At 44.8% G+C, this 24542-nt stretch overlaps 1 protein-coding gene across 1 annotated transcript in view; it reads left to right on the forward strand.

Moving 5' to 3' along the window:
- Positions 1-24542, forward strand: part of CCDC113 (coiled-coil domain containing 113) — a 184857-nt gene that overhangs the window by 110559 nt on the left and 49756 nt on the right. Inside the window, exon 6 of the mRNA XM_030205001.1 lies at positions 18701-18808. Coding sequence (XP_030060861.1) covers positions 18701-18808 — 108 coding nt within the window. The remainder of the gene's footprint in view (positions 1-18700; positions 18809-24542) is intronic.

Raw genomic sequence — 24542 nt, forward strand, 5'->3', positions numbered from 1 at the left:
AAGTAGATGCTCATCTTTCTGAAATAACCTGAGGACCTTAGTATCATCACCTTCCTCTGTAGGAATTTCTCCCTCTAGAGGGTCTCTGAGAAATGAGAACCTAGACACCAACGAAGGAGCCTGATTAGAAACAGCAGAATATAAAGAAATTGTGTCCAAGGAATCCAGCTGATCCAATGTAGCCATTTTAGAAGGGGAAGACCTTGTAAAAGAGAGGTAAACTGAAAAGAACCCTGTACCTTATTCCTCTCCAATAAATATTCTTGATGCAGGATAAACAAAATGTGGTGAAAAAACTGACATAAAATCTGAAATGGCTCACTGTTGTGTGCTGCGGGGAGGTGTTATCACCACTGAAGAAACTGGTGCTGTCTGAGGTGCATCAAAGCAAGCTGAAAGCATTCCAAAATAGCTGCTATTCCCATGGTTTCTGCAAATAAACCACGAAGCGGCTCAGCAGACTGCAGTTACTTGGAATCTAAAGGAGAGGGGTGTTGATGCACAGTCCCCCAGAGGACCCTCTCCCAGATCTTCCTGCTTTGCTGCTTTGTTGGTCTACATAATGAGGTGGGAACCACAATGAGAGCACTGTTTAACAGCTTCGCAGGAGCTGCCACGGGTTCTGAGCTGTGCGTGGGGATGTGATTGCATTTAGTTTCTACTAGGGAAATGCAGAGAAAGCCATCTTCACAGGTTAGAGACCCAGCATTACTAGGTGTACCCAAAGGACTAAGGCTCTTCAGAAAACAAAACTCTTTTCGCTCGGCTACTGAAGCACCAGTTACCAACTGGTCCAGGAGCAACAAAAATTTTGCCACTTCACAGCTGCACAACTGGCCAACTGCCCACATGTAAGAGATAGAAGAATACTAAATTATTAGAGCTGCACAAGTTCCTAATAAGGTACAGTAGTTCTGTACTCTCTGTCTCCACCTGCTAGTCGATAGACATGACAACCTATAAGTTCCTGAACTGGACTAAAGTTGTGCTTTTATTTTAGTATCATAGGAAAGGTACAGAATTAGTCATCTTTGAACAAATTACCTGTTTATAGAAGCATTTCAGCTTTGCTGATTTGAAAAACTGGCTAAACTGAAATGCTCCCATTAGGTGTGTGATACTAAAATAACATTACGTCGTCAGAAAGAAACAAAAAATCATTTAATTTTTCTCTTTGCTTTGTGACTTTGCACCCTTGTCCTCTGCTGGAGCATATAAGTAAGATTAAGTGTGTAGCTCTTTTATAATGTTTAACACTATTTCCCCAGAAAACTGTAATTTTTCATCAAATGTTCACTTTATTCAACATCATTACAAATACAATATATGCCTTAAATTACTTAACCTTCCAACCATTACCATTCACACAACCTGTATTCTCTAACCTCACATACTTCACACCACACGCTGCTGAATTACACCCTGCTCCCTGAGAAGCCACTCACTGTTATATACATTGATTAACACAGAATGACTGAAGTTAAATTTTCACCAAAACACTGAGCAAAAGAATTCTCACGGGGCTTAGGAGATCCTTTGCTCCCTTAATTTTTAGCATCAGTTGACGCTGTGTCTGTTATTATAAAGAATCTTGAAATTATTCCACAGTCACTCAAAGATAGCCCAACAAGATAAATTCTGACGAATATTCATTAGTTTAATGCTTCCATAAGTTGAAAACCTTAACCGTAAGAGTGGACTAACACGGCTACCACACTCCTCTACTTAAGATGGAAGATACCGCATACAGCCGCATGAAAAAAGCAAATGAACAAACTTTTGGAAAAAGAAACAAAGTGAACAGTCATCTTTACTTTCTGACAATCTGCAAGAAGAATGACATCATTCCCAAAGGACTGAGGATCAAAAATCCTTTGACTACTACTTACAATTCTGACTATGCAAAGAAACTCTTCAAACGCACTAGTCAGAAACTAGAAATGAACTTATACATCAACTCTACAAGAAAAAAAGAATAATACAAACCCAAAGGGATGTAATCATGAGGAACATGGAGGAAATACATCCACACCTTGTGAACCAACTTAAAGAGGACCTACATAACATCCAAGGAGAAAAACAATACATTGCTATCCGCAAAAAGGAAATAAAGCTATATTCTCTTCTTCAAAATCAAAGAGAGAGAAACTGCTTATCCTTGATAGCTCAGCTTTGCAGAACCAACATCCCCAGACACTTTGGAGACACTTGTATACACATCTGAGGCATGTGAAAATCAGAGCCCAAACAAACCAGGGAATACTGATCACACCTTTACAGATGCAAACCAAATGGGGATAATAAACCTCTCGAACCATCAATTATCACAGCATGAGGTCTCTGTGCTCTCCAAAGGGCTCTCATTCTGCCCATCCAGGAAACTAGATGAAATCCAACTATACTCAGACCTAGAAGAATTCTTTAGAAAAATGCGCCTTAAAACACATTTCTATGATAAAGGGACACCAAACAGACCGGAATACAGTCTTAAACAAAGAAACACTTATTTCACCCCACAGGAGGGACAAAACTACAAGCTGGATAATTACATAGAAAGTTTCAGACATAGGGTGAAATCCCAACTTTCCAACAAACAAAAGAGAATCCTGTACAATCTTACCCCACCAGAAAGAGCGGCCATAAGAACCCTACAAACTAACGAACGCATTATCATCAAACCCGCAGACAAAGGAGGCGCAGTGGTAATTATGGACATACAAAAATACATTGAAGAGGGGCACAGACAGCTCTCAGACAATAAATACTACAGGAAACTAACTGAGGACCCCACACAGGATTACACAAAACAGCTGAAAGACCTTATCAAAACATTTCCTACACAAGCGCAACCTCACCTGAAGAAACTCATACCAACCAGCCTGCTGTTGGCACATTCTACATGCTACCCCAAAATCCACAAACCGGGAAACCCTGGCAGACCATCATATCAGGTATTGGCACACTCACGGAAGAAATATCTGGATTCATAGAGGGAATTCTGAAACCTCTCGTACACAAACTAACAGCTTCATACAAGACACCACAGACTTTCTGAATAAATTGAAAAATATCAAGCAACTACCACCTAACACCCTTCTGGTCACGATGGATGTAGAATCACTATACAGCAACATTCCACATGCGGATGGCATAGCTGCATGTGGAAGACTCCTAAAAAAATCACACTGGACCATCAATACTCACCAGAAACTATTACAAAATTAATCAAATTAAGTTTAACTCACAACTACTTCCGCTTTAACAATGATATCTATCTACAAATAATGGGCACTGCGATGGGCACCAGGACAGCACCCCAATATGCTAACCTTTTTATGGCTGAGCTGGAAGAGACATTTCTGAATACACACCAGACCAAACCTCTAAAATACTACCGGTACACCGATGACATTTTTATGATTTGGATGGAGGGTGAAGAAACTCGGAAACAATTTTATTCTGCCTTCAATACATACCATCCTACAATCAGATTCAAAATTGACTACTCCCCAGAAAAAGTCAATTTTTTTGACACCACGGTCTCAATCAGTGATGGCTGTATACAAACATCTATATACAAGAAACCCACAGACAGATGCAGCTACCTCCACAACTCCAGCTTCCATCCTTCACATACAAAAAGATCCATCATTTACAGCCAAGCCACAAGATACCACCGTATCTGCTCTGACCCAGAGGACAGAGACAGACACCTTAAAAGCCTGACTGCATCCTTCAAACAGAAAGGCTACAACCCCAAAATAATCTCCAAGAATATTGCCTCCTCCCTCAAAACACCCATGGAGAATCTGCTACAGTACAAGGAGAAAAAATCCACAGACAGAATCCCCCTTGTAGTGACATACAATCCAGAGCTGGAAAAACTGAGGAAAATCATAAGAGATCTACAACCTATACTCCAGGAGGATGAATTACTGAAAGAGATATTCCCATCCCCACCAGTACTGGCCCTTCCGACAGCCACCCAACTTAAAACACAAGCTAATCAGAAGTAAACTTCCATCACAGACTGAAAAGGAACAGAAGGGCACACTTCCCTGTAATTTATCCAGTTGCAAACTATGCCAAAATATTTCACAGGACCCCACAGTCATCCACAAAGGAAAGATATTCAACATAAAGGGATCTTTCACTTGCTCATCTTCCAATGTGGTATATATCATTCAGTGTAAAAAATGTAACGAAGGATGCTATATTGGAGAAACAGGCCAGATGCTTAAGACAAGATTCATTTACATACCGTGTTTCCCCGAAAATAAGACAGTGTCTTATATTAATTTTTGCTCCCAAAGATGCGCTAGGTCTTATTTTCAGGGGATGTCTTATTCGGGAGTAGTAGGGGGACTGTGGTGGTCGGGAACAGTATTGAAGTGGGGGGCGGTATCCTGCAGGAGTAGGGCCATGGCTCGCCTATCTGCCCACAGTGACCGCAGGACTCGAGCAGAGCAGAGCCGCCCTGGCCGGGCTGGGAATGGAGGAGGGGTATGAACTAGGGAAGGTAATGGAATGTGGGGCCGGGCTGCTCCGGCTGCTCTGGCTGGGGGGTCTCAGAAGGTTGCGTGAGGGCTTAGGGCGCAGGATCATCCCTATCGTATTACAAACGTTAAACACAAATTCTACGGTAGCTCCGTTCCCCGTTGGTGGTGCTTTATGGTGCTCCTCCTGTACATTCGCAACACTTTCCATCCTTCTAGTCTGACTTAGCCCTTGGGCGATGGAGCAGCGCCGAAAGGGCTCAGTTACTCATTTTCTTTTATTATTTCTGCAAGGGGGATGTTTCTTTCTTTCCGAGCTCACTTACCGGTAGTTGATCTTCACAAAAGCATGAAGGCGGATGGTAGGAGTCCGCTGGACGATAGATTTCCACCTCAGTCTTGTTTCTTGCATTTCTTTTATGTTATTTCGTCTTTGGGTTGCAGCGAAAAAAAATTAAGGTTTCTGTGTCCATGTCCCATCGGGGCCAACAAAAACTTTGCTAGGTCTTACTTTCGGGGGAGGCCTTATATTTAGCATTCAGCAAAACCTCTACTAGGTCTTATTTTCAGGGGATGTCTTATTTTCGGGGAAACAGGGTAGACATCACATGAACAATACTGATGCCTGTGGTCAGCATTTTACAGGACCAGGACACTGTACCAGTGACTTAGTGAGAATCCTGATTTAAAACCATACAAGAACGTAAGACCTTTGAAGTCAGAATGATTGAATATTTTAAACACCCAACAGAAAGGACTTAACAAGGATCTGGGGTTCCTAGCCCATTATAAACCATAAAGCTGTATGTCTCTGTTGATCACCCCACCCCATCCCTCACCTATCCACACCCATTCCTGTTAGAATATCAATGATATGCTTTGATGTCCCATGCTACCTCCTACCCACCCCCATCCTCCCACCCTGTCAGACTGTCATAGTAATTTTTGAATGTTTTCACTTATATACACTGTCAGCTAGCACATTTGCTTATTTCCGATCTGACGAAGAAGGGCAACCTTCAAAAGCTAATCAAGAAATGTATTAAGTGTTGAGAATTGGGGGGGGGGGTCCCGAGCCCCCCCAAGAAGGCTGGAGTGACCTTAATCTGACTCCATCTCTAAATAACACTAGTACTGGGGTAATCAAGGAGTTATTGCCTCTAAGGGAGACGTTAGGTCTAAGGAAAAGATACCAGCCTTATGACAAACTGGATTTAGATTACAAGTTATACAATGCATTTATACTTACAGCCTTTGATCATTAAGTGAAGCCCACAATCATCATTTGGAATGAGGAGTTTATTTGCCAAGGTACAAGTCAAATCAGTGATTGACAACAGGCACGTACAATCAATTAATTATAGGAATATAATAAGCTGCAAACAGGTGTTAATTATTTGCTAATCTTTTATAATTTCTTTTAACCATTAGAGGTTTTACAGGGAAAGCAATTAGGTAATTTGTTAATTCTGCTGGACACATTGGTTTCCCTTGGAGAGAGAGTGGCAACCCTTATCTCTCTCTAACTTAAACCAGGAAATACCCTGATTTTTATAGGTGCCCTCAGGATATGGATAATATGACAGTAGATATACCTGATTGGATCTATGCTAATGTCATGGTGTCACTGATTGGCTCATGCTAATGAGTAGCTTCTATCTGGCTAACATGGTTTTATCTTTAGCTCGCTTAACCACAAATCTTAAGCAAGACCCTGCTCACAGGAAAGTCTCCCTCCTCTCTTGGACAGCTAGTTCCCTATTTTCTCTGCACCTGGCATGACTCACTCATTGCTCAACTTGTTTTTCTAACTTATATTAGAGAAAATTCCACTTTGTAACAGATACGGCTTCCATTTGTGCTGAAATCCTCCATTGTGTTTCCATATCTATTACCTAACTTTTAGGCCTCAATCCGGGCTACAAACTAGGCCATACTTTTCCAGTAAGCTCCCAGTTATGTCAGCCATCAGATTTCTGACTCAGCCAAGGTCTGTAACAGCCTGAGCTCTATGACTGGGCCCTCCACCATTCCAGTGGGGGGGTCTCTGGCTGTACCATAATTATACATAAGTTATGTCCAATAAAAAAGGTATCATCTGTATTTTTCTTTCCATGTGTTATTTGTGTTTGATTTCTAGTGATAAGTTGAAAAAAAAATTTCCGTTTGCATCTCTGAACCACTGAGCATCAGTTGGTGCTTTATCCTTCAGCTAATCCCGAAGCCTTAAAGAGAGCCCAGGGATAATTTTCAACTCCATTCAACAATTCAGGTGATAGCAGCGCAATCCTCATTCTTCAAAAGGACGCAGGAGTCAATTTCAGCACAGATTACATCAGCCCACATCATATGAACTGCTCTCCTTGTTCCCCATCTGAATTACTCTCCTTGTTCCCCAATACGGGACCATATTTCAGTGGAGGAGTGGCCTAGTGGTTAGGGTGGTGGAACTTTGGTCCTGGGGAACTGAGGAACTGAGTTCGATTCCCACTTCAGGCACCGGCAGCTCCTTGTGACTCTGGGCAAGTCACTTAACCTCCATTGCCCCAGGTACAAATAGTACCTGTATACAATATGTAAGCCGCATTGAGCCTGCCATGAGTGGGAAAGCGCGGGGTACAAATGTAACAAAAATAAAAATCTTCATCAGGAAGGAACAATACATCTTCTACAAAATAAAGGCACATTTATGAAATTTTCACTAACCTCTTCTAATACAATTTCAAAAACTGCTAATACAAACACATGAATCCATGGCTGCTTACCGGAGGGATCACGCCCAGATCCTGCCCTCTTCATTTCCGGATACTCGACCGGACTACCCTCATCTGTCATCTTCCAGGTTCATATAGAGAAACCCGATCCCCTGTTCAAAATGCAAATTTGCTACCTACTCCCCAGGTTACCATTCAGTCTCCAAATGTAAGCCAAGTGGGGCCACTGTGCGCCATGCAAAAATAAATCTTTGTTCTTGTACTCTCAATGCTTCGCTGATTTCTCTTCCATGACTTAATATCACTTGCTTCAATGCAGGGAATCTCAAATCCTCTAATACATGATTAGCTGCCTTCCAATGAGCCACTAAAGGGGCTTGCATTTGCTCATTTCTTATGCTACTCAGATGTTCTGCGATGCGTTGTATCCTCACTGTTTGAACAGCATTGGGCTTCCAGTCAATTTCAGATTTCTTATAAAATTTTACTGTTAATTCATCAAACTTATTACTCTGTGTCCCTCCCAGTTTGTCTTCTCTTCTGGTTCCGTATTGTCCGAGTCACTTTCTGAGATCATGTAACATAGTAACATAGTAGATGACGGCAGAAAAAGACCTGCACGGTCCATCCAGTCTGCCCAACAAGACAACTCATGTGTGCTACTTTTTGTGTATACCCTACTTTGATTTGTACCTATGCTCTTCAGGGCACAGACCGTATAAGTCTGCCCAGCACTATCCCCGCCTCCCACCACCGGCTCTGGCACAGACCGTATAAGTCTGCCCGGCACCTATCCCCGCCTCCCAGCCTCCAGCCCCGCCTCCCACTACCGGCTCTGCTATCCAATCTCGGTTAAGCTCCTGAGGATCCATTCCTTCTGAACAGGATTCCTTTATGTTTATCCCACGCATGTTTTGAATTCCGTTACCATTTTCATCTCCACCACCTCCCGCGGGAGGGCATTCCAAGCATCCACCACTCTCTCGTGAAGAAATACTTCCTGACATTTTTCCTTGAGTCTGCCCCCCTTCAATCTCATTTCATGTCCTCTCGTTCTACCGCCTTCGTATCTCTGGAAAAGGTTCGTTTGCGGATTAATACCTTTCAAATATTTGAACGTCTGTATCATATCACCCTGTTTCTCCTTTCCTCCAGGGTATACATGTTCAGTCAGCAAGTCTCTCCTCATACGTCTTGTTACGCAAATCCCATACCATTCTCATAGCTTTTCTTTGCACCGCTTCGATTCTTTTTACATCCTTAGCAAGATACGGCCTCCAAACTGAACACAATACTCCAGATGGGACCTCACCAACGACTTATACAGGGGCATCAACATTCCCTTTCTTCTGCTGGTCACACCTCTCTCTATACAGCCCAACAACCTTCTAGGTACAGCCACCGCCTTGTCACACTGTTTCGTCGCCTTCAAATCGTCAGATACTATCACCCCAAGATCCTTCTCCCTGTCCGTACCTATCAGACTCTCGCCACCTAACACATACGTCTCCCGTGGATTTCTATTCCCTAAGTGCATCACTTTGCATTTCTTGGCATTGAATTTTAATTGCCAGACCTTAGACCATTGTTCTAGCTTCTTCAGTTCCTTTTTCATGTTTTCCACTCCCTCCGGGGTGTCCACTCTGTTACAGATCTTAGTATCATCCGCAAATAGGCAAACTTTACCTTCTAACCTTTCGGCAAGGTCACTCACAAATATATTGAACAGAATCGGCCCCAGCACCAATCCTTGAGGCACTCCACTACTCACCTTTCCCTCCTCCGAGCTAACTCCATTCACCACCACCCTCTGGCATCTGTCCGTCAACCAGTTCCTAATCCAGTTCACCAATTCGGGTCCTATCTTCAGCCCATCCAGTTATTAAAAGCCTCCTGTGGGGAACCGTGTCAAAAGCTTTGCTGAAATCTAAGTAGATTATGTCCATAGCTTGTCCCTGATTCAATTCTCCTGTCACCCAATCAAAAAACTCAATGAGATTCGTTTGGCACGATATCCCTTTGGTAAAACCATGTTGTCTGGGATCTTGCAATTTATTGGCTTCCAGGAAATTCACTATCCTTTCCTTCAGCATCGCTTCCATTACTTTTCCAATAACCGAAGTGAGGCTTACCGGCCTGTAGTTTCCAGCTACTTCCCTATCACCACTTTTGTGAAGAGGGACCACCTCCGCCATTCTCTAATCCCTTGGAACTTCTCCCGTCTCCAAGGATTTATTAAACAAAACTTTAAGAGGACCTGCCAGAACCTCTCTGAGCTCCCTTAATATCCTGGGGTGGATCCCGTCCGGTCCCATGTACTTCAAATCGATTGGTTCTTCCTTCTCATGAAATAGCTTTCTGCTGCTGTGCCCCTTCATTGTGGAATAATCTTCCTCCAGATCTACAAAGAATTGCTTGTAGGCCTAAATTCAAAGGCCTTTGATTCATCTGTTAGATAGTTTGATTTTTCTGTGTATTCATCTCTTCTTGTCCTTTTTTCCTTCCTCCCTGTTCCTTCTGTGCCTCTGTATTTTGTAGGGCTGTACATTTAACGCATTTTAACGTGATTAATATTTTTAAATGTTTTAACTTGCGTTAATAATTTTAACGCATTAATTGCGGCGAGCTGCTTGCTCCTGGTTCCACTGCATATCTTTCTCTGTTTCCTCCTCTGGTATATTTTTCTATCCTACCACTGACCCCCCCTCCCTCCCTGATGCTCTTGCAGTTTGTTCTCTCCTATCCCTGCCGCACACCGGCAGCCTTGCCACCCTGGCATCTTATCTCCCCCCCGCCACACATGGCCCTCCAAACTTGCCTTGTACACACGGTGGCATTAAACACACACTGCTCTGCTCCTCTGTAAATGGAGCCCTCCCTCTCTAGCGTTCTGTCTCCTCTGATGAAACTTCCTGTATCCTGCTGCAGGAGTTGGACGCTAGAGAGAGAGAGCTCCGGTTACAGAGGAGTGGAGTGGTGTGTGCTTAATGCTGCCTTGTGTGCAAGGCGAAGTTCGGAGGGCCGCGCAGAGTGGGGAATGAAATGCCAGAGAACATGAGGTGGCAGGAGAGAAAAGGCTGCTGGTGTGCAGCAGCGGCGGCGGCGGCAGGGGTAGGAGAGAACAAGTTGCAGAAGCATCGAGGAGGGAGGGGATCAGTGGTAAGAGAGAAAAATATATGCAGGAAGGAGGAAGAGTATGGGAGAGAGTCGCAAGTTGGTGGGAAAGAAAAGTCTGTCAGTGCTTTTGGGGGGGGGGGGGTAGGAGAGAACGCAGGGCAGCTGAAGAGAAAAAAACTGCAGGGGAAGAAGTGAAGAAGAGAGGAGGAGAGAAAAGAAATAGTGAGGAGAGAGGAGGCCCTGAAGTTAGAGTTCAGAGCACAGACAGAGAAACAGAACCAGAGACAGGGAATATGATGATTAGAAAAATAAAATCACTGGACAACAAATGTAAGAGAAACAATTTTATTTTCAGTTTAGTAACTGAAGTAAAGTATGTAAGTTTTGAGAATTTACATCTACAGTCTATATTTTGCACTATACAGATGAAAATGTGAGGGAGACACTTTATACAATCAAGCGAGCGATTAAAATTTTTAATTGTGATCAATCATGGGGTTAAACCTTTAATTGATGTACATCCTGCGATAATTCTGCTGGATAGGCAGGGGAATGTTTGGGACTCACTCCTGATTGGCTTGTCAGGGGCTGAGCCAGCAGATGTCAGAAGCCTGATCCATTTAAGCCTGCCTTTCCCCTGCAATCATTGCTTTGGCGTTGATTGCTCTGATTGCTTTTCTGAAGCCAGCCTGCGCTTACGTTCACTTTGGAGTTTAGCCTTTCTCCTTGTGCTTGCTTATTCTGTGTGTGTGTGTGCTGGGTATTCCCAGCATGAGCCTGATTGCCTCACTCCCCACACCTGGTTTGCTTTCTCCTGCTCTAACATAGAGGCAGATGTCAAAAGCCCAAACCTGTCAAACACAGGGGCTGGAGGTCCATGGGGCCACCAGGCCCTGACTACCCCTGCCCCGAGCAACGGGGGCTGGAGGTCCAGCAGACTTCCGGTCCCCCCGATGATCCCCTCCCCCCCAGGTTCAGGGAGGGCTGGAGATCTGGTGGGTCTCCAACCCCTCCAAACCCCCAGAAAATGGTCCCTGGTGGTCCAGTGGTCGCCGGCCAACCCCCCCCCCCCCCCCCCCCAGGTAGCCTCTATTATGCATTCACCTTACTTGGTGACAGGCAGGTTGGACAATGTCTATAAATGATGGGCATTTAACTCGCTATCAGGCTCATTTTCAAAAGACACAAATCGGAAGATGGGCGTCCTCCCAGGGTCGTCCAAATCAGTATAATCGACGTCCACAACTGCTTTCCGTCGCAGGGACGGCCAAAGTTCAAGGGGGCGTATTGGCGGCGTAGCGAAGACAGGACTTGGGCGTGCCTAACACATGGACGTCCTCGACCCATAATGGAAAAAAAAACGGCGTCCCTGACGAGCACTTGGACGACTTTACCTGGTCGTGTTGTTCTTACAACCAAGGCACAAAAAGGTGCCTGAAATGACCAGATGACCACCGGAGAGAATCGGGGATGACCTCCCCTTACTCCCCAAGTGGTCACTAACCCCCTCCCACCCTTAAAAAATATCTTTCAAAATATTTTTTGCCAGCCTCAGATGTCATACTCAGGTCCATGACAGCAGTATGCAGGTCCCTGGAGCAGTTTTAGTGGGTGCACTTCAGGCAGGCGGACCCAGGCCCCCCCCCCCCCCCCACACCTGTTACGTTTGTGGAGGAAACAGCGAGCCCTCCAAAACCCACCACAAACCCACTGTACCCACATCTAGGTGCCCCCCTTCACCGTAAGGGCTATGGTAGTTGTGTACAGTTGGGGGTAGTGGGTTTTGGGGGGGGGGGGGGGTTGGGAGGCTCAGCACACAAGGTAAGGGAGCTATGTACCTGGGAGCAATTTCTGAATTCCACTGCAGTGCCCCCTAGGGTGCCCTGTTGGTGTCCTGGCATGTCAGGGGGACCAGTGCACTAGAAATGCTGGCTCCTCCCACGACCAAAGGGCTTGCATTTGGTCGTTTCTGAGATGGGCATCCTTGGTTTCTATTATCGCCGAAAATCAGAAACGACCAAGTCTAGGGACGACCATCTCTAAGGACGACCAAAATTTCAAGATTTGGGCGTCCCCGACCGTATTATCAAAACGAAAGATGGATGTCCATTTTGTTTCGATAATATAGGTTTCCCCGCCCCTCCATCGGAATGTTTTGCAAGGACGTCCTCAACAAAACTTGGGCGTCCCTTTCGATTATGCTCCTCCACGGGCACTGGGACAGATCTGGGAGGAATAAGGGCTTCCTTTTAAGGACTTGGTGGAAGAATATGGCTTACCACAGAGAGATACTTTTAATTATAGACAGATCAGAGCTTATCGATTGTGCAAGGCAAGTGGAGAATTGAACTTAGAAGAAACAAGTCATCGAATGAGTATTGAATTCTGTCTGTGGCCGGAGCAGTGTTTCCAGACTTTATCAAGCGTTATTGTTTTGAACTACTCCTATACTACGCTACACGACTGTATGGGAAAATGATATGGGCAATACATATGAATTCAGTAGGTGGAAAAAAGTATTTCTGTTTTTCCTAAAACTTTCTATATCCAGTAACATGATGGAACATGGTTACAAAATTATGTATATATGGGGTATTACACCCCAGTACTGTGGTTCCCAAATCTGGTCCTGGAGGCACCCCATAAGTACATAAGTATTGCCATACTGGGAAAGACCAAAGGTCCATCAAGCCCAGCATCCTGTTTCCAACAGTAGCCAATCCAGGTCACAAATACCCGGCAAGATCCCAAAAATGTACAAAACATTTTATACTGCTTAACCCAGAAATAGTGGATTTTCCCCAAGTCCATTTAATAACGGTCTATGGACTTTTCCTTTAGGAAGCCATCCAAACCTTTTTTTAAACTCCGCTAAGCTAACTGCCTTTATCACATTCTCTGGCAACGAATTCTAGAGTTTAATTACACGTTGAGTGAAGAAAAAGTTTCTCCGATTCGTTTTAAATTTACTACATTGTAGCTTCATCACATGCCCCCTAGTCCTAGTATTTTTGGAAAGCGTGAACAGACGCTTCACATCTACCCGTTCAACTCCACATTATTTTATACACCTCTATCCTATCTCCCCTCAGCCACCTTTTCTCCAAGCTGAAGAGCCCTAGCTGCTTTAGCCTTTCCTCACAGGGAAGTTGTCCCATCCCCTTTATCATTTTCGTCGCCCTTCTCTGCACCTTTTCTAATTCCACTATATCGTTTTTGAGATGCAGCGACCAGAATTGAACACAATATTCGAGGTGCGGTCGCACCATGGAGCGATACAAAGGCATTATAATATACTCATTTTTGTTTTCCATTCCTTTCCTAATAATACCTAACATTCTATTTGCTTTCTTGGCCGCAGCAGCACACTGAGCAGAAGGCTTCAACGTATCTTCAACGACGACACCTAGATCCCTTTCTTGGTCCGTGACTCCTAACGTGGAACCTTGCATGACATAGCTATAATTCGGGTTCCTCTTTCCCACATGCATCACTTTGCACTTGCTCACATTAAACGTCTTCTGCCATTTAGACACCCAGACTCCCAGTCTCATAAGTTCCTCTTGTAATTTTTCACAATCCTCCCGCGATTTAACGACTTTGAATAACTTTGTGTCATCAGCAAATTTAATTACCTCACTAGTTACTCCCATCTCTAGGTCATTTATAAATATGTTAAAAAGCAGTGGTCCCAGCACAGAGCCCTGGGGAACCCCACTAACTACCCTTCTCCCTTGAGAATACTGACCATTTAACCCTACGCTCTTGTTTTCTATCTTTTAACCAGTTTTTAATCCACAATAGAACACTACCTCCTATCCCATGACTCTCCAATTTCTTCTGGAGTATTTCATGAGGTACTTTGTCAAACGCCTTCTGAAAATCCAAATACACAATATCAACTGGCTCACCTTTATCCACATGTTTGTTCACCCCTTCAAGGAAATGTAATAGATTGGTGAGGCAAGATTTCCCTTCACTAAATCCATGTTGACTTTGTCTCATTAATCCATGCTTTTGAATATGCTCTGTAATTTTGTTCTTAATAATAGTCTCTACCATTTTGCCCGGCACTGACGTCAGACTCACCGGTCTATAATTTCCCGGATCTCCTCTGGAACCTTTTTAAAAATCAGCGTTACATTGGCCACCCTCCAATCTTCCGGTACCACGCTTGATTTTAAGGATAAATTACATATTTCTAACAATAGCTCCGCAAGCTCATTTTTCAGTTCTATCAGTATTCTGGGATGAAAACCATCCGGTCCAGGAGATTTGCTACTCTTCAGTTTGTAGAACTGGCTCATTACATCCTCCATGTTTACAGAGAATTCATTAAGTTTCTCCAATTTGTCAGCTTCAAATACCATTTCCGGCACCGGTATCCCACCCAAATCTTCCTCGGTGAAGACCAAAGCAAAGAATTCATTTAATCTCTCCGCTACGGCTTTGTCTTCCCTGATCGTCCCTTTTACTCCTCGGTCGTCTAGCAGTCCAACTGATTCTTTTGCTGGCTTCCTGCTTTTAATATACCTAAAAAAATTTTTACTATGTGTTTTTGCCCCCAGTGCAATCTTTTTTTCGAATTTCCTCTTAGCGTTCCTTATCAGTGCTTTGCATTTGACTTGACATTCCTTATGATGTGTCTTATTTTTTTCAGTCAGTTCCTTCTTCCATTTTCTGAAGGATTTTCTTTTAGCTCTTCCTTCACCTCACTATTTAACCACGCCGGCTATCGTTTGGTCTTCCGGCCTCCTTTTTTAATACGCAGAATATATTTGGCCTGGGCTTCCAGGATGGTGTTTTTGAACAGCATCCACGCCTGATGTAAATTTTTGACTCTCGCAGTCGCTCCTCTAAGTTTTCTTTTCACCGTTCTTCTCATTTTATCATAGTCTCCTTTCTTAAAGTTAAATGCTAACGTACTTGATTTCCTATATATACTTACTTCAAAGCTAATATCAAATCCGATCATATTATGATCACTGTTATCAAGCGGCCCCAGCACCATTACCTCCCGCACCAGATCATGCGCTCCACTAAGGACTAGGTCTAGAATTTTTCCTTCTCTCGTCAGTTCCTGTACCAGCTGCTCCATAAAGCTGTCCTTGATTTCATCGAGGAATTTTAACTCCCTAGCATGTCCCGATGTTACATTTACCCAGTCAATATCAGGGTAATTGAAATCACCCATTATTATTGTGTTGCCCAGTTTGTTTGCGTCCCCAATTTCCTTTAACATTTCTGCATCCGTCTGTTCATCCTGGCCAGGCGGACGGTAGTACACTCCTATCATTATCCTTTTCCCCTTTACACATGGAATTTCAATCCACAGTGATTCCAAGAAGTGTTTTGCTTCCTGCAGAATTTTCAATCTATTTGATTCAAGGCTCTCGTTAATATACAATGCTACCCCTCCACAAATTCGATCCACCTATCACTATGATATAATTTGTACCCCGGTATGACAGTGTCCCACTGGTTATCCTCCTTCCACCAGGTCTCAGAGATGCCTATTATATCTAATTTTTAATTTAGTGCAATATATTCTAACTCTCCCATCTTATTTCTTAAGCTCCTGGCATTCGCATATAGACATTTCAAACTGTGTTTGTTGCTCCTATTTACATCATGCTTAGTACTTGACAGTACTAATTTGCAATCTTTTGTCTGATTTTTATTTTTATTTAGGGACACCTGATCTACTACAGTCTCTCTTTTGCAACCTCACTATCAGGATACCCTATGAAAGATACCTTATCCCGAACCATGCGCTTTTGAGCGACTGTCGGCCTTCCCCCCATTTCTAGTTTAAAAGCTGCTCTATCTCCTTTTTAAATGCTGATTCCAGGAGCCTGGTCCCACCCTGGTTAAGGTGGAGCCCATCCTTTCGGAATAGGCTCCCCCTTCCCCAGAATGTTGCCCAGTTCCTAACAGGATATCCACAATGAATATTCATGAGAGAGGTTTGCATGCAGCAGTGCATGCAGATCTCTCTCATGAGTATTTCGGATATCCTAAAAACCTGACTGGCTGGGATGCCTCTAGGACCAGGTTTAGGAACCACTGCCCCAGTACGTCATATAAATAAAACAGGATTGACTCTTCGTTGGTGACAGTGTGGGGGACAAAGAGATTTCTACCATATATACTACTACTACTTATCATTTCTATAGCGCTACTAGACGTACGCAGCGCTGTACACTATAATGGTGAACATGTCCTAAAGTGTGAATTTTCTGGCAAGAATTATTGAATCAATTGAAACAAAGTCTTCTATCCTTGCACTGCGGATTATTTGTTGCAGTTTAAACCACCTAATGCAAGGAATGACACACATAAACTGGCAGCACAATTCTTTATTTCTGGCAAGTTGCTGCTAGCACAACACTGGAAACTATTAACACTCTAGCAAAAGATACAGTTCTCTGTAAACTTAAATTTATTTGCTTGATGTCTGAATTGACAGCTCAAAAAAAAGGACACATTACAGCCTTTCACAAAGTTTGGGACCCTATACAAAATGGAAAGAATACCAAACAAGAGCCTTGACTAAATGATAGACATATCATCCTGAAATTTTATTGTAAACATAATTGCTATCCCAGCACATATTTTTGCTGTTACCATGGGGGGAAGAGAGGAGGGTTGAGTAAAGAGGGAGGAGGGTGAGATCACAAAGGCTAGACTTTTTTTCTGTTATATTGTGTAATTGAATAAGTTGTTGTGTTTGCACCTTTTCACTGATCTCAATAAAACAATAAAAAAGAAAACTAAAAAGAAAATTATGGCAGCCCATTAAGCACGGTTATTGTCGCAATTACCACGTTATATATTAGTTGCAATTTAAAAAAATTAATCATGGTTAATAATCATGCTGCACAGTCTTCCCCTAGCATTTCCGTCCCTTCTTCCTCCTGCTCCCTGAAGCATGGTCCAACATGTCTCCCTCCCCGCCATGCCCGTGGTTAGGCAGTTTACCTGCTCTCCCTGTTTCCGCAGGAGCAGGCTGAGTCAGAGGGAAAGGCCTAGGGCAGGCTGCAAGCAGTGTATGAGTATTGCTACTACTGCCAGGGACCAAGAGAAGACTAGATTTAAGGTACATGGTGGGGGGGGGGGGGGGGAATTGAGATAGGGGGGAACTGTCAAACTGCAGGGAGGGACAGATTCTGGACCTTTCATTGGTGAGGAAGGGGATGGAAAAAGAGAGAGATGCTGAACAGGTAGGGAGGGAAAGAAGGAAGGATGAATAAAGATAATGGACTTGGGGTTGGAGGGGAGGGAGAGAGATGCTGGCCAATAGGGACAGAAGAATGGAAAAAGAGATAATGAACCTGGGGTGAAGAAGAAGGAGGGAGATGCTGTACACTGGAGGGTGGGGGGTGGAGATGCTGTTCATTGGGAAAGAGAGAATGATGTAGAGACAGATAATGGCCCTGGGACTGGAGGGAAGGGATAGAGATATGCTGAACAGCTGGAGGGAGGGAAGAGAGAGGGAGAGTAGATGTTGAGGGGTGGAGGGAGGGAAGGAAGAAAGAGGGAGATAATGGGCCTGAGATTGGAGGGGGGCCAATGATAGAGCGAAGGAGGGAGAGATAATGGACCTGGGAGTGGAGGGGGAAAGGAAGAGGTGTTGGACTCCAAGTGGGAGGAACAGATGGGAGGGAAGAAAGAGAGAGGGAGAAATAATGGAACTGGAAGAGGAGGGAGGGGAGAGATTTTGGGCCTGGGGTTGGATAGAAGTTATTGGTCCTTTAATCATGAGATTAATCACAATTAAACATTTTTAATCACGCAATTATGATTAAAAATTTTAACCAAAATGCAGCCCTATTTATAATATATCCTTTGTGTCGGAGCTAATTACTCAATAGTGTTATCTATGGTGTACTCATATTTTTAGTATAAATCATGCTAAATTAAAGATTCTAGGGAGTTTTAAACCGTTTCAGAACACTCTACATATAGCCGTGATCTGAACCTATAATCAGAAATTTTTACTTTTTGAAAAATATCTTATGACTTGTAGAGGTAGCACAGTACTAGTATTGAAGCTAACTGCAGCTTCATTTGGAGTGGCTTCAGGGAATGAAAAATGATTTATCAGTCTCTTACTCAGGAGACACTGAGTCAGAACCTGCAATAGCTTCAGTTTTTAAAGAGAGACTACAGCCTCTATCCAGCTTGCATTTTGTTTCGTGCTGACTTATGTAGTAACAGCTGTTTTGTGAATATGAGTCGTCATAGCTCTTCTCTGCTGACAATGTGCCCCCTCTTTTCTTCTTTTCTCAACACTATGATACTGAATTCTTCTTAGCTGCCTGTGCTTTGTGTTTCTGTTGTATTAGAGCACTTATATTTGCCTTATTTTAGGAAAAACTTCAAAACATGATGCTGGAGTCCAATCGCCTGGATAAGGAAATCTCTGTAAGACGAGAAATGCTCCAGAAAATTGAAGGAGAGACTGAACTCGTAGAAGAGGTATGACAGCACCATCAGGATTTCAGTTGTTGTATCAGTAATTCCAGATACTTGTGAACTGGATTGGCCAGTATTAAAAAACAGGATACTGGGCTTCATGGACCTTTGGTCTAACTCAGTATGGTGAGTATTCTATTATGTTACATACAGTGGTGTGCTGGTAAATTTTTAACAACAGGCTCTCTCCCCGGTCCACCTCGGCGCCCCCCCCGTCCACCTCGGCGCCCCCCCCATCCACCTCTGCGCCCCCCCGTCCACCCCTGCGCCCCCCGTCCACCCCTGCGCCCCCCATCCACCTCTGTGCCCCCCCCAAAAAACAATTGCAGAGCTGGCTATACCCGGGGGGGGGGGGGGGGGGGGGGGCAGCGGCCAACACATTACTCTCTCCAGGAAAAAAAATTAAATGATCCCAGGTTCCAATCTAATTCATGTTTAATATGGGATAAAATGCCATAAATAAGTAAATAAACATAAACTTTTAACGTTCAGCACCTCATTCTCAAAGTGGACATATTCTAAACACTATAATGAAAATAAAATTATTTTTTTTCTACCTTTGTTGTCTGGTGACTTTGTTTCTCTGATCATGCTGGTCCAGTATCTGATTCTGCTGCTCTCTATCTGTTCCCTTGACTCCGTTTCCAGGGCTTCCTTTCCATTTATTTCTTTTCTTTCCTCCTTTCTTCTTCATTTCTGGTCCTCCGCATACCTGACTGTACAGTGGATCCAGCTTCTGCCTATTTTCTCCATCCATGTGCAGTTTCTCTCCTCACTTCCTTTTCCCTCATCTAATCTCCTTCCTCTATCTTCCCTCCATGTCCAGCATTTCTTCTCTCTCCCTTCCCTCCCCTCCATCCATGTCCAGAATTTCTCTTGCTCTCCCTGCCATCCATGTCCTGAAACTCTCCTCTCTCCCCTGCCCCTCTCTATCCATCCATACCCAGCAATTCTCTTCTCTCCCCTGCCCCCTCTGCCCAGCAATTCTCTCCTCTGCCCATTCATGCCCAGCAATTCTCTCCCCTGCTTCCCTCTGCCCATCCATGGCCAGCAAATCTCTCCCCTGCCTCCCTCTGCCCATCCATGGCCAGCAGTTCTCTCCCCTGCCCCCCTCTGCCCATCCATGCCCAGCAATTCTCTCCCATGCCCCCCTCTGCCCATCCATGCCCAGAAATTCTCTCCCCTGCCCATCCATGGCCAGCAAATCTCTCCCCTGCCTCCCTCTGCCCATCCATGCCCAGGAATTCTCTCCCCTGCCTCCCTCTGCCCATCCATGGCCAGCAAATCTCTCCCCTGCCCCCCTCTGCCCATCCATGGCCAGCAGTTCTCTCCCCTGCCCCCCTCTGCCCATCCATGCCCAGCAATTCTCTCCCATGCCCCCCTCTGCCCATCCATGCCCAGCAATTCTCTCCCCTGCCCATCCATGGCCAGCAAATCTCTCCCCTGCCTCCCTCTGCCCATCCATGCCCAGGAATTCTCTCCCCTGCCTCCCTCTGCCCATCCATGGCCAGCAGTTCTCTCCCCTGCCCCCCTCTGCCCATCCATGCCCAGCAATTCTCTCCCCTGCCCCCCTCTGCCCATCCATGCCCAGCAATTCTCTCCCCTGCCCATCCATGGCCAGCAAATCTCTCCCCTGCCTCCCTCTGCCCATCCATGCCCAGGAATTCTCTCCCCTGCCTCCCTCTGCCCATCCATGGCCAGCAAATCTCTCCCCTGCCTCCCTCTGCCCATCCATGCCCAGGAATTCTCTCCCCTGCCTCCCTCTGCCCATCCATGGCCAGCAAATCTCTCCCCTGCCCCCCTCTGCCCATCCATGGCCAGCAAATCTCTCCCCTGCCCCCCTCTGCCCATCCATGCCCAGCAAATCTCTCCCCTGCCCCCCTCTGCCCATCCATGGCCAGCAATTCTTTCCCCTGCCCCCCTCTGCCCATCCATGCCCAGCAAGTCTCTTCCCTGCCCCCCTCTACCCATCCAGCGATTATCCTCCCTCCCCTGCCGCTCCTTCGCTCCCACCCTCCCCTCCGTCTTTTTTGAATTACCTCCGTCGAGCGCCGCCATTTAAAGCCCTGCTGCGTGCTGGCTGGCCGTCTCCAGGCTTCCCCTGCTTGATTCTGTATAATGATGTTCGTGCCTTAGTCCCGCCTTCGCGAAAAAGGAAATGACGTCAGAATGAAGGTGGGACTAAGGCACGAACATCATCCGAATCAAGCAGGGGAAGCCTGGAGACGGCCAGCCAGCACGCAGCAGGGCTTTAAATGGCGGCGCTTCGACGGAGGTAATTCAAAAAAGACGGAGGGGGCGAAGGACATGGTTGTACATGCTTCGGAGCGGCAGGGGAGGTAAGCATGGCCAGTGATGGCGCCCTCCTGCTATGCTTGCCTCCCGCAATGGAGCCGGCTCGCCCCCAACAACAACCGGCTCGCAAGAGCTGTCAAAATTTAACAAGCGGCTCTTGCGAGCCGGTGCGAGCCGGCTCCAGCACACCACTGGTTACATATGACTCTTGTTGGCACTGGTCAGGTTAATCAGTCAATTGAATTTTTATCTATGCAATTCCAAAATTGTCCAGAAAAACTATCAGTCAAGATTGTCCTGCCAAGATCTTAACTATTGGATTAATAGCAAGAAATAAGTACCGGCTGATATTCAGCGCCATTTAACTGACCAGGAACAGCTCCTGGCCAGTTAATTTGCACTTAACTGACTAAGCGTTAATATTCAGTGCAAGATAGCCGGTTATCTCTGCTGAATATTACTGCTTAGCGCATAGTGACTAACTGGCTATATCACACAATATAATCGGCTAGTCGTGAATATTCAACCTATCAGCTAAGTTTAGCGGCCAAATAGGATTGCCTAAATAGCAGTCCTATCTTTGGCCACTTATAAACTTAACCGGCCAGCACTGAATATTAATTTGGCCAGCTAAGTTTATGTTTCAACAATTTTTATTGATGATTCAGCAAAATAATCACCACATTCAATATACAGAAAAAAAAACATGGTTAACAAGACCATCTGAGTATGAATAAGATAATAATTACATCATCAAATATTTAGAACAGTTTCCTCCTCCCCCTATACCCAATCCTGTAACCCGACCCTCCCTCTCATGTTATGTTCCAACAGTTTCTTGATGACAATTCAAAGAATGCACTCATACAAAGAGAAAGACTATACAAAAAGTAGCAACTGTCATCACACTTTTGACCATTTAGCCACCCCCCCCCCTTTACTAGTTAACACATCCCAAATTCCGGAAGGATAAAATAGTGGTACTCACATACACACCATCCACCATCAGAAGCAAAGTAAGGCCAAACCCCAAAGAACATACCTCACATAAACATCCCCCAACAAATGGTTGACAACTCCCTTCTCCCCCGACCCCGCTCCATCCCCCATATCTAAACCCAAGGCTAAACTGCCGTGCATCTACTGACCGCAGATAAAAAGGCATCTCTAACACGCCAACTACCAAGAGGGAAGAGGAAAAAAAACCCCTCTCAAGTGGCAAATATGCACCAACTAGAAATGTAACTGAACTCCTCAACACATCCCTCCCCATCCCACAAGCTCACCCTTCGAATCCTATAGAGAGGTAACTTCAGAGAGCACAGCCATACCCAAAAGACAATCAAGCTCCCACTATCAAAGAGAATTAACCACTAAACTTCTGCCCTGAGTGTGCAATGTTTGTATATATGGACCCCAAATGTCAAGGAGTTGCTTCTATCACTTAGGAGATCCCCACACTCCCCGACGCTCAAAAAGCATGAGCTCGTGTACTTTATTCCTCCAATGCCAGAAGTCCAGGGGGGGGGAGTCGCTAACCCATTGACTCAAAATGAGTCTCTTTCCGATCAAGTAAGCCTTACGAATTAGTTTACTGGCCGGGCCACCCTGCAATGCAAAAAGCTCATACTTTTCTAGGAGAATTCCAGAGGGAGTGCACAAAATCCTAGAACCTAATAGGAACATCAGATAGCGAAGAATAAAGGCCCAAAAATTCTGCACCCTAAAACAATCCCATAAACAATGAAAAAAGGAACCCAGCGCCCTTCCACACTTCCCACACAAAAAAGTGTCTCCCCCCCCCCCCCCCCCCCCCCCCATTTTGATAATCTGATCCTTCGTAAGATACGCTCTATGAAGAATGTGGTATTGACGTTCCCGCAAACTGGCATTGCCATCTGAGGAATTTGAGAAGTCAAAACATTAAAATCTAAGGAGAGGTTGGGTCTTGATAAATCTCGGACCCAACGCTGTCTAATCAACTCCTGGTCTTTACAAAAAGGCAATGTCCCCAGGGCTTTATAATGGTCCAAGACCGACAGCCGATCTCCCCGCACCAACTGAAAAAACTGTCTCACTTGATGACTATGTCAAGAACGCAAGGCAGCAGCCTCTAAAGAATTGACATAATGCGCCAGTTGATTATAAGCGAAAATGTTATTAATCTCATATCCAATACCCAAGGCTCCCAGGTTCAACAATGAACCTTGCAAATTCAAAACATGTTCCAAGGGAGTTATACACATCTGTGCCCAACACCGGAAAGTAATATTATCATTCCCAGGTTTAAACCACAGATTCCCACAAATTGGCAACAAATCTGACATACATAAGTCTAATCCGCAAGACCGCACCATATCCTTCCAAAGCACCCATAGAGAAGATAAGAGCAGACTAGTGCGCAAGTGGACCGGGACCACAGGGCTCGGCGCCTGCAGCAAAAAATAGAAATGACAGGGGGCGAAGTATTGACTCTCCAGTTGCCGAGGCATATAATCCTTCCTGTCAAAAAACCAATCACCCAGATGACGCAGAAGACATGCCCGATTATATTGCCTTAAATCCGGCAAACCCAATCCCCCCCTCACTCCATGAACCCATTAGCAAAGACAGCGGGAGCTTATCCTTCTTCCCTCCCCAACAAAAACGCCTTAGCAAACTGAACAGCAAATTAAGATCTCACTGATAAATATAAAAGGGCAGTAGCTGTAGCAAATGTAGCCATCTAGGGAATTCCACCATACGAAACAGCTGTATTCAACCATATAGCATAAGAAGCAGACACCCATGCACGCAGTCTCGTCTCCGTGGCCCATAGTAATCGCGTAACATTTAGATGATATAAGTCCGACAATTTCATGGACAACCAAAGGCCAAAATAAAGAAAAGAACCTTTGGCCCATTGAAGAGGAAAACCCGACCCCCACTTCTGTCTTATGTCATCCCTAGAGGCCAATGCCAGGGACGTAGAGTAATTAAGCTTAAAACCAGCAAAGTCTCCAAACTCCTGAAAAAGCTCCAACAACGCAGGCAGTGATTTAAGGGGGTTCGTGAGATGTACCAGCAGATCGTCTGCAAAGGCCGACAATATAAACTTTGAGGAACCTACAAGCACTCCCGTAATGTCCGGATGAAGAGCTATCTCCCTAACCAGGGGATACAATGATAACACAAACAAAGAGGAGACAGTGGACATCCCTGTCTCGTACCCCGAAAAATCCGAAACCTTTGCGAACATACCCCATTTACCCACACACTAGCCTGGGGCTCTGAATAAAGAGCGCGTACTGCATCCAAGAAAAATCCTTCAAAGCCATAATGCCGCAAAGCAGCGAACAGATATGACCATCTCTCCCGATCAAACGCTTTTTCTGCGTCAAAACTAACTAAAAGGGAAGACAAACTTCTCTGAGCCACCACCTCCAATGATGTCAAGATGGAA

This window comes from Microcaecilia unicolor, chromosome 5 (assembly GCF_901765095.1).
Source record: "Microcaecilia unicolor chromosome 5, aMicUni1.1, whole genome shotgun sequence".
Lineage (NCBI taxonomy): Eukaryota > Metazoa > Chordata > Amphibia > Gymnophiona > Siphonopidae > Microcaecilia > Microcaecilia unicolor.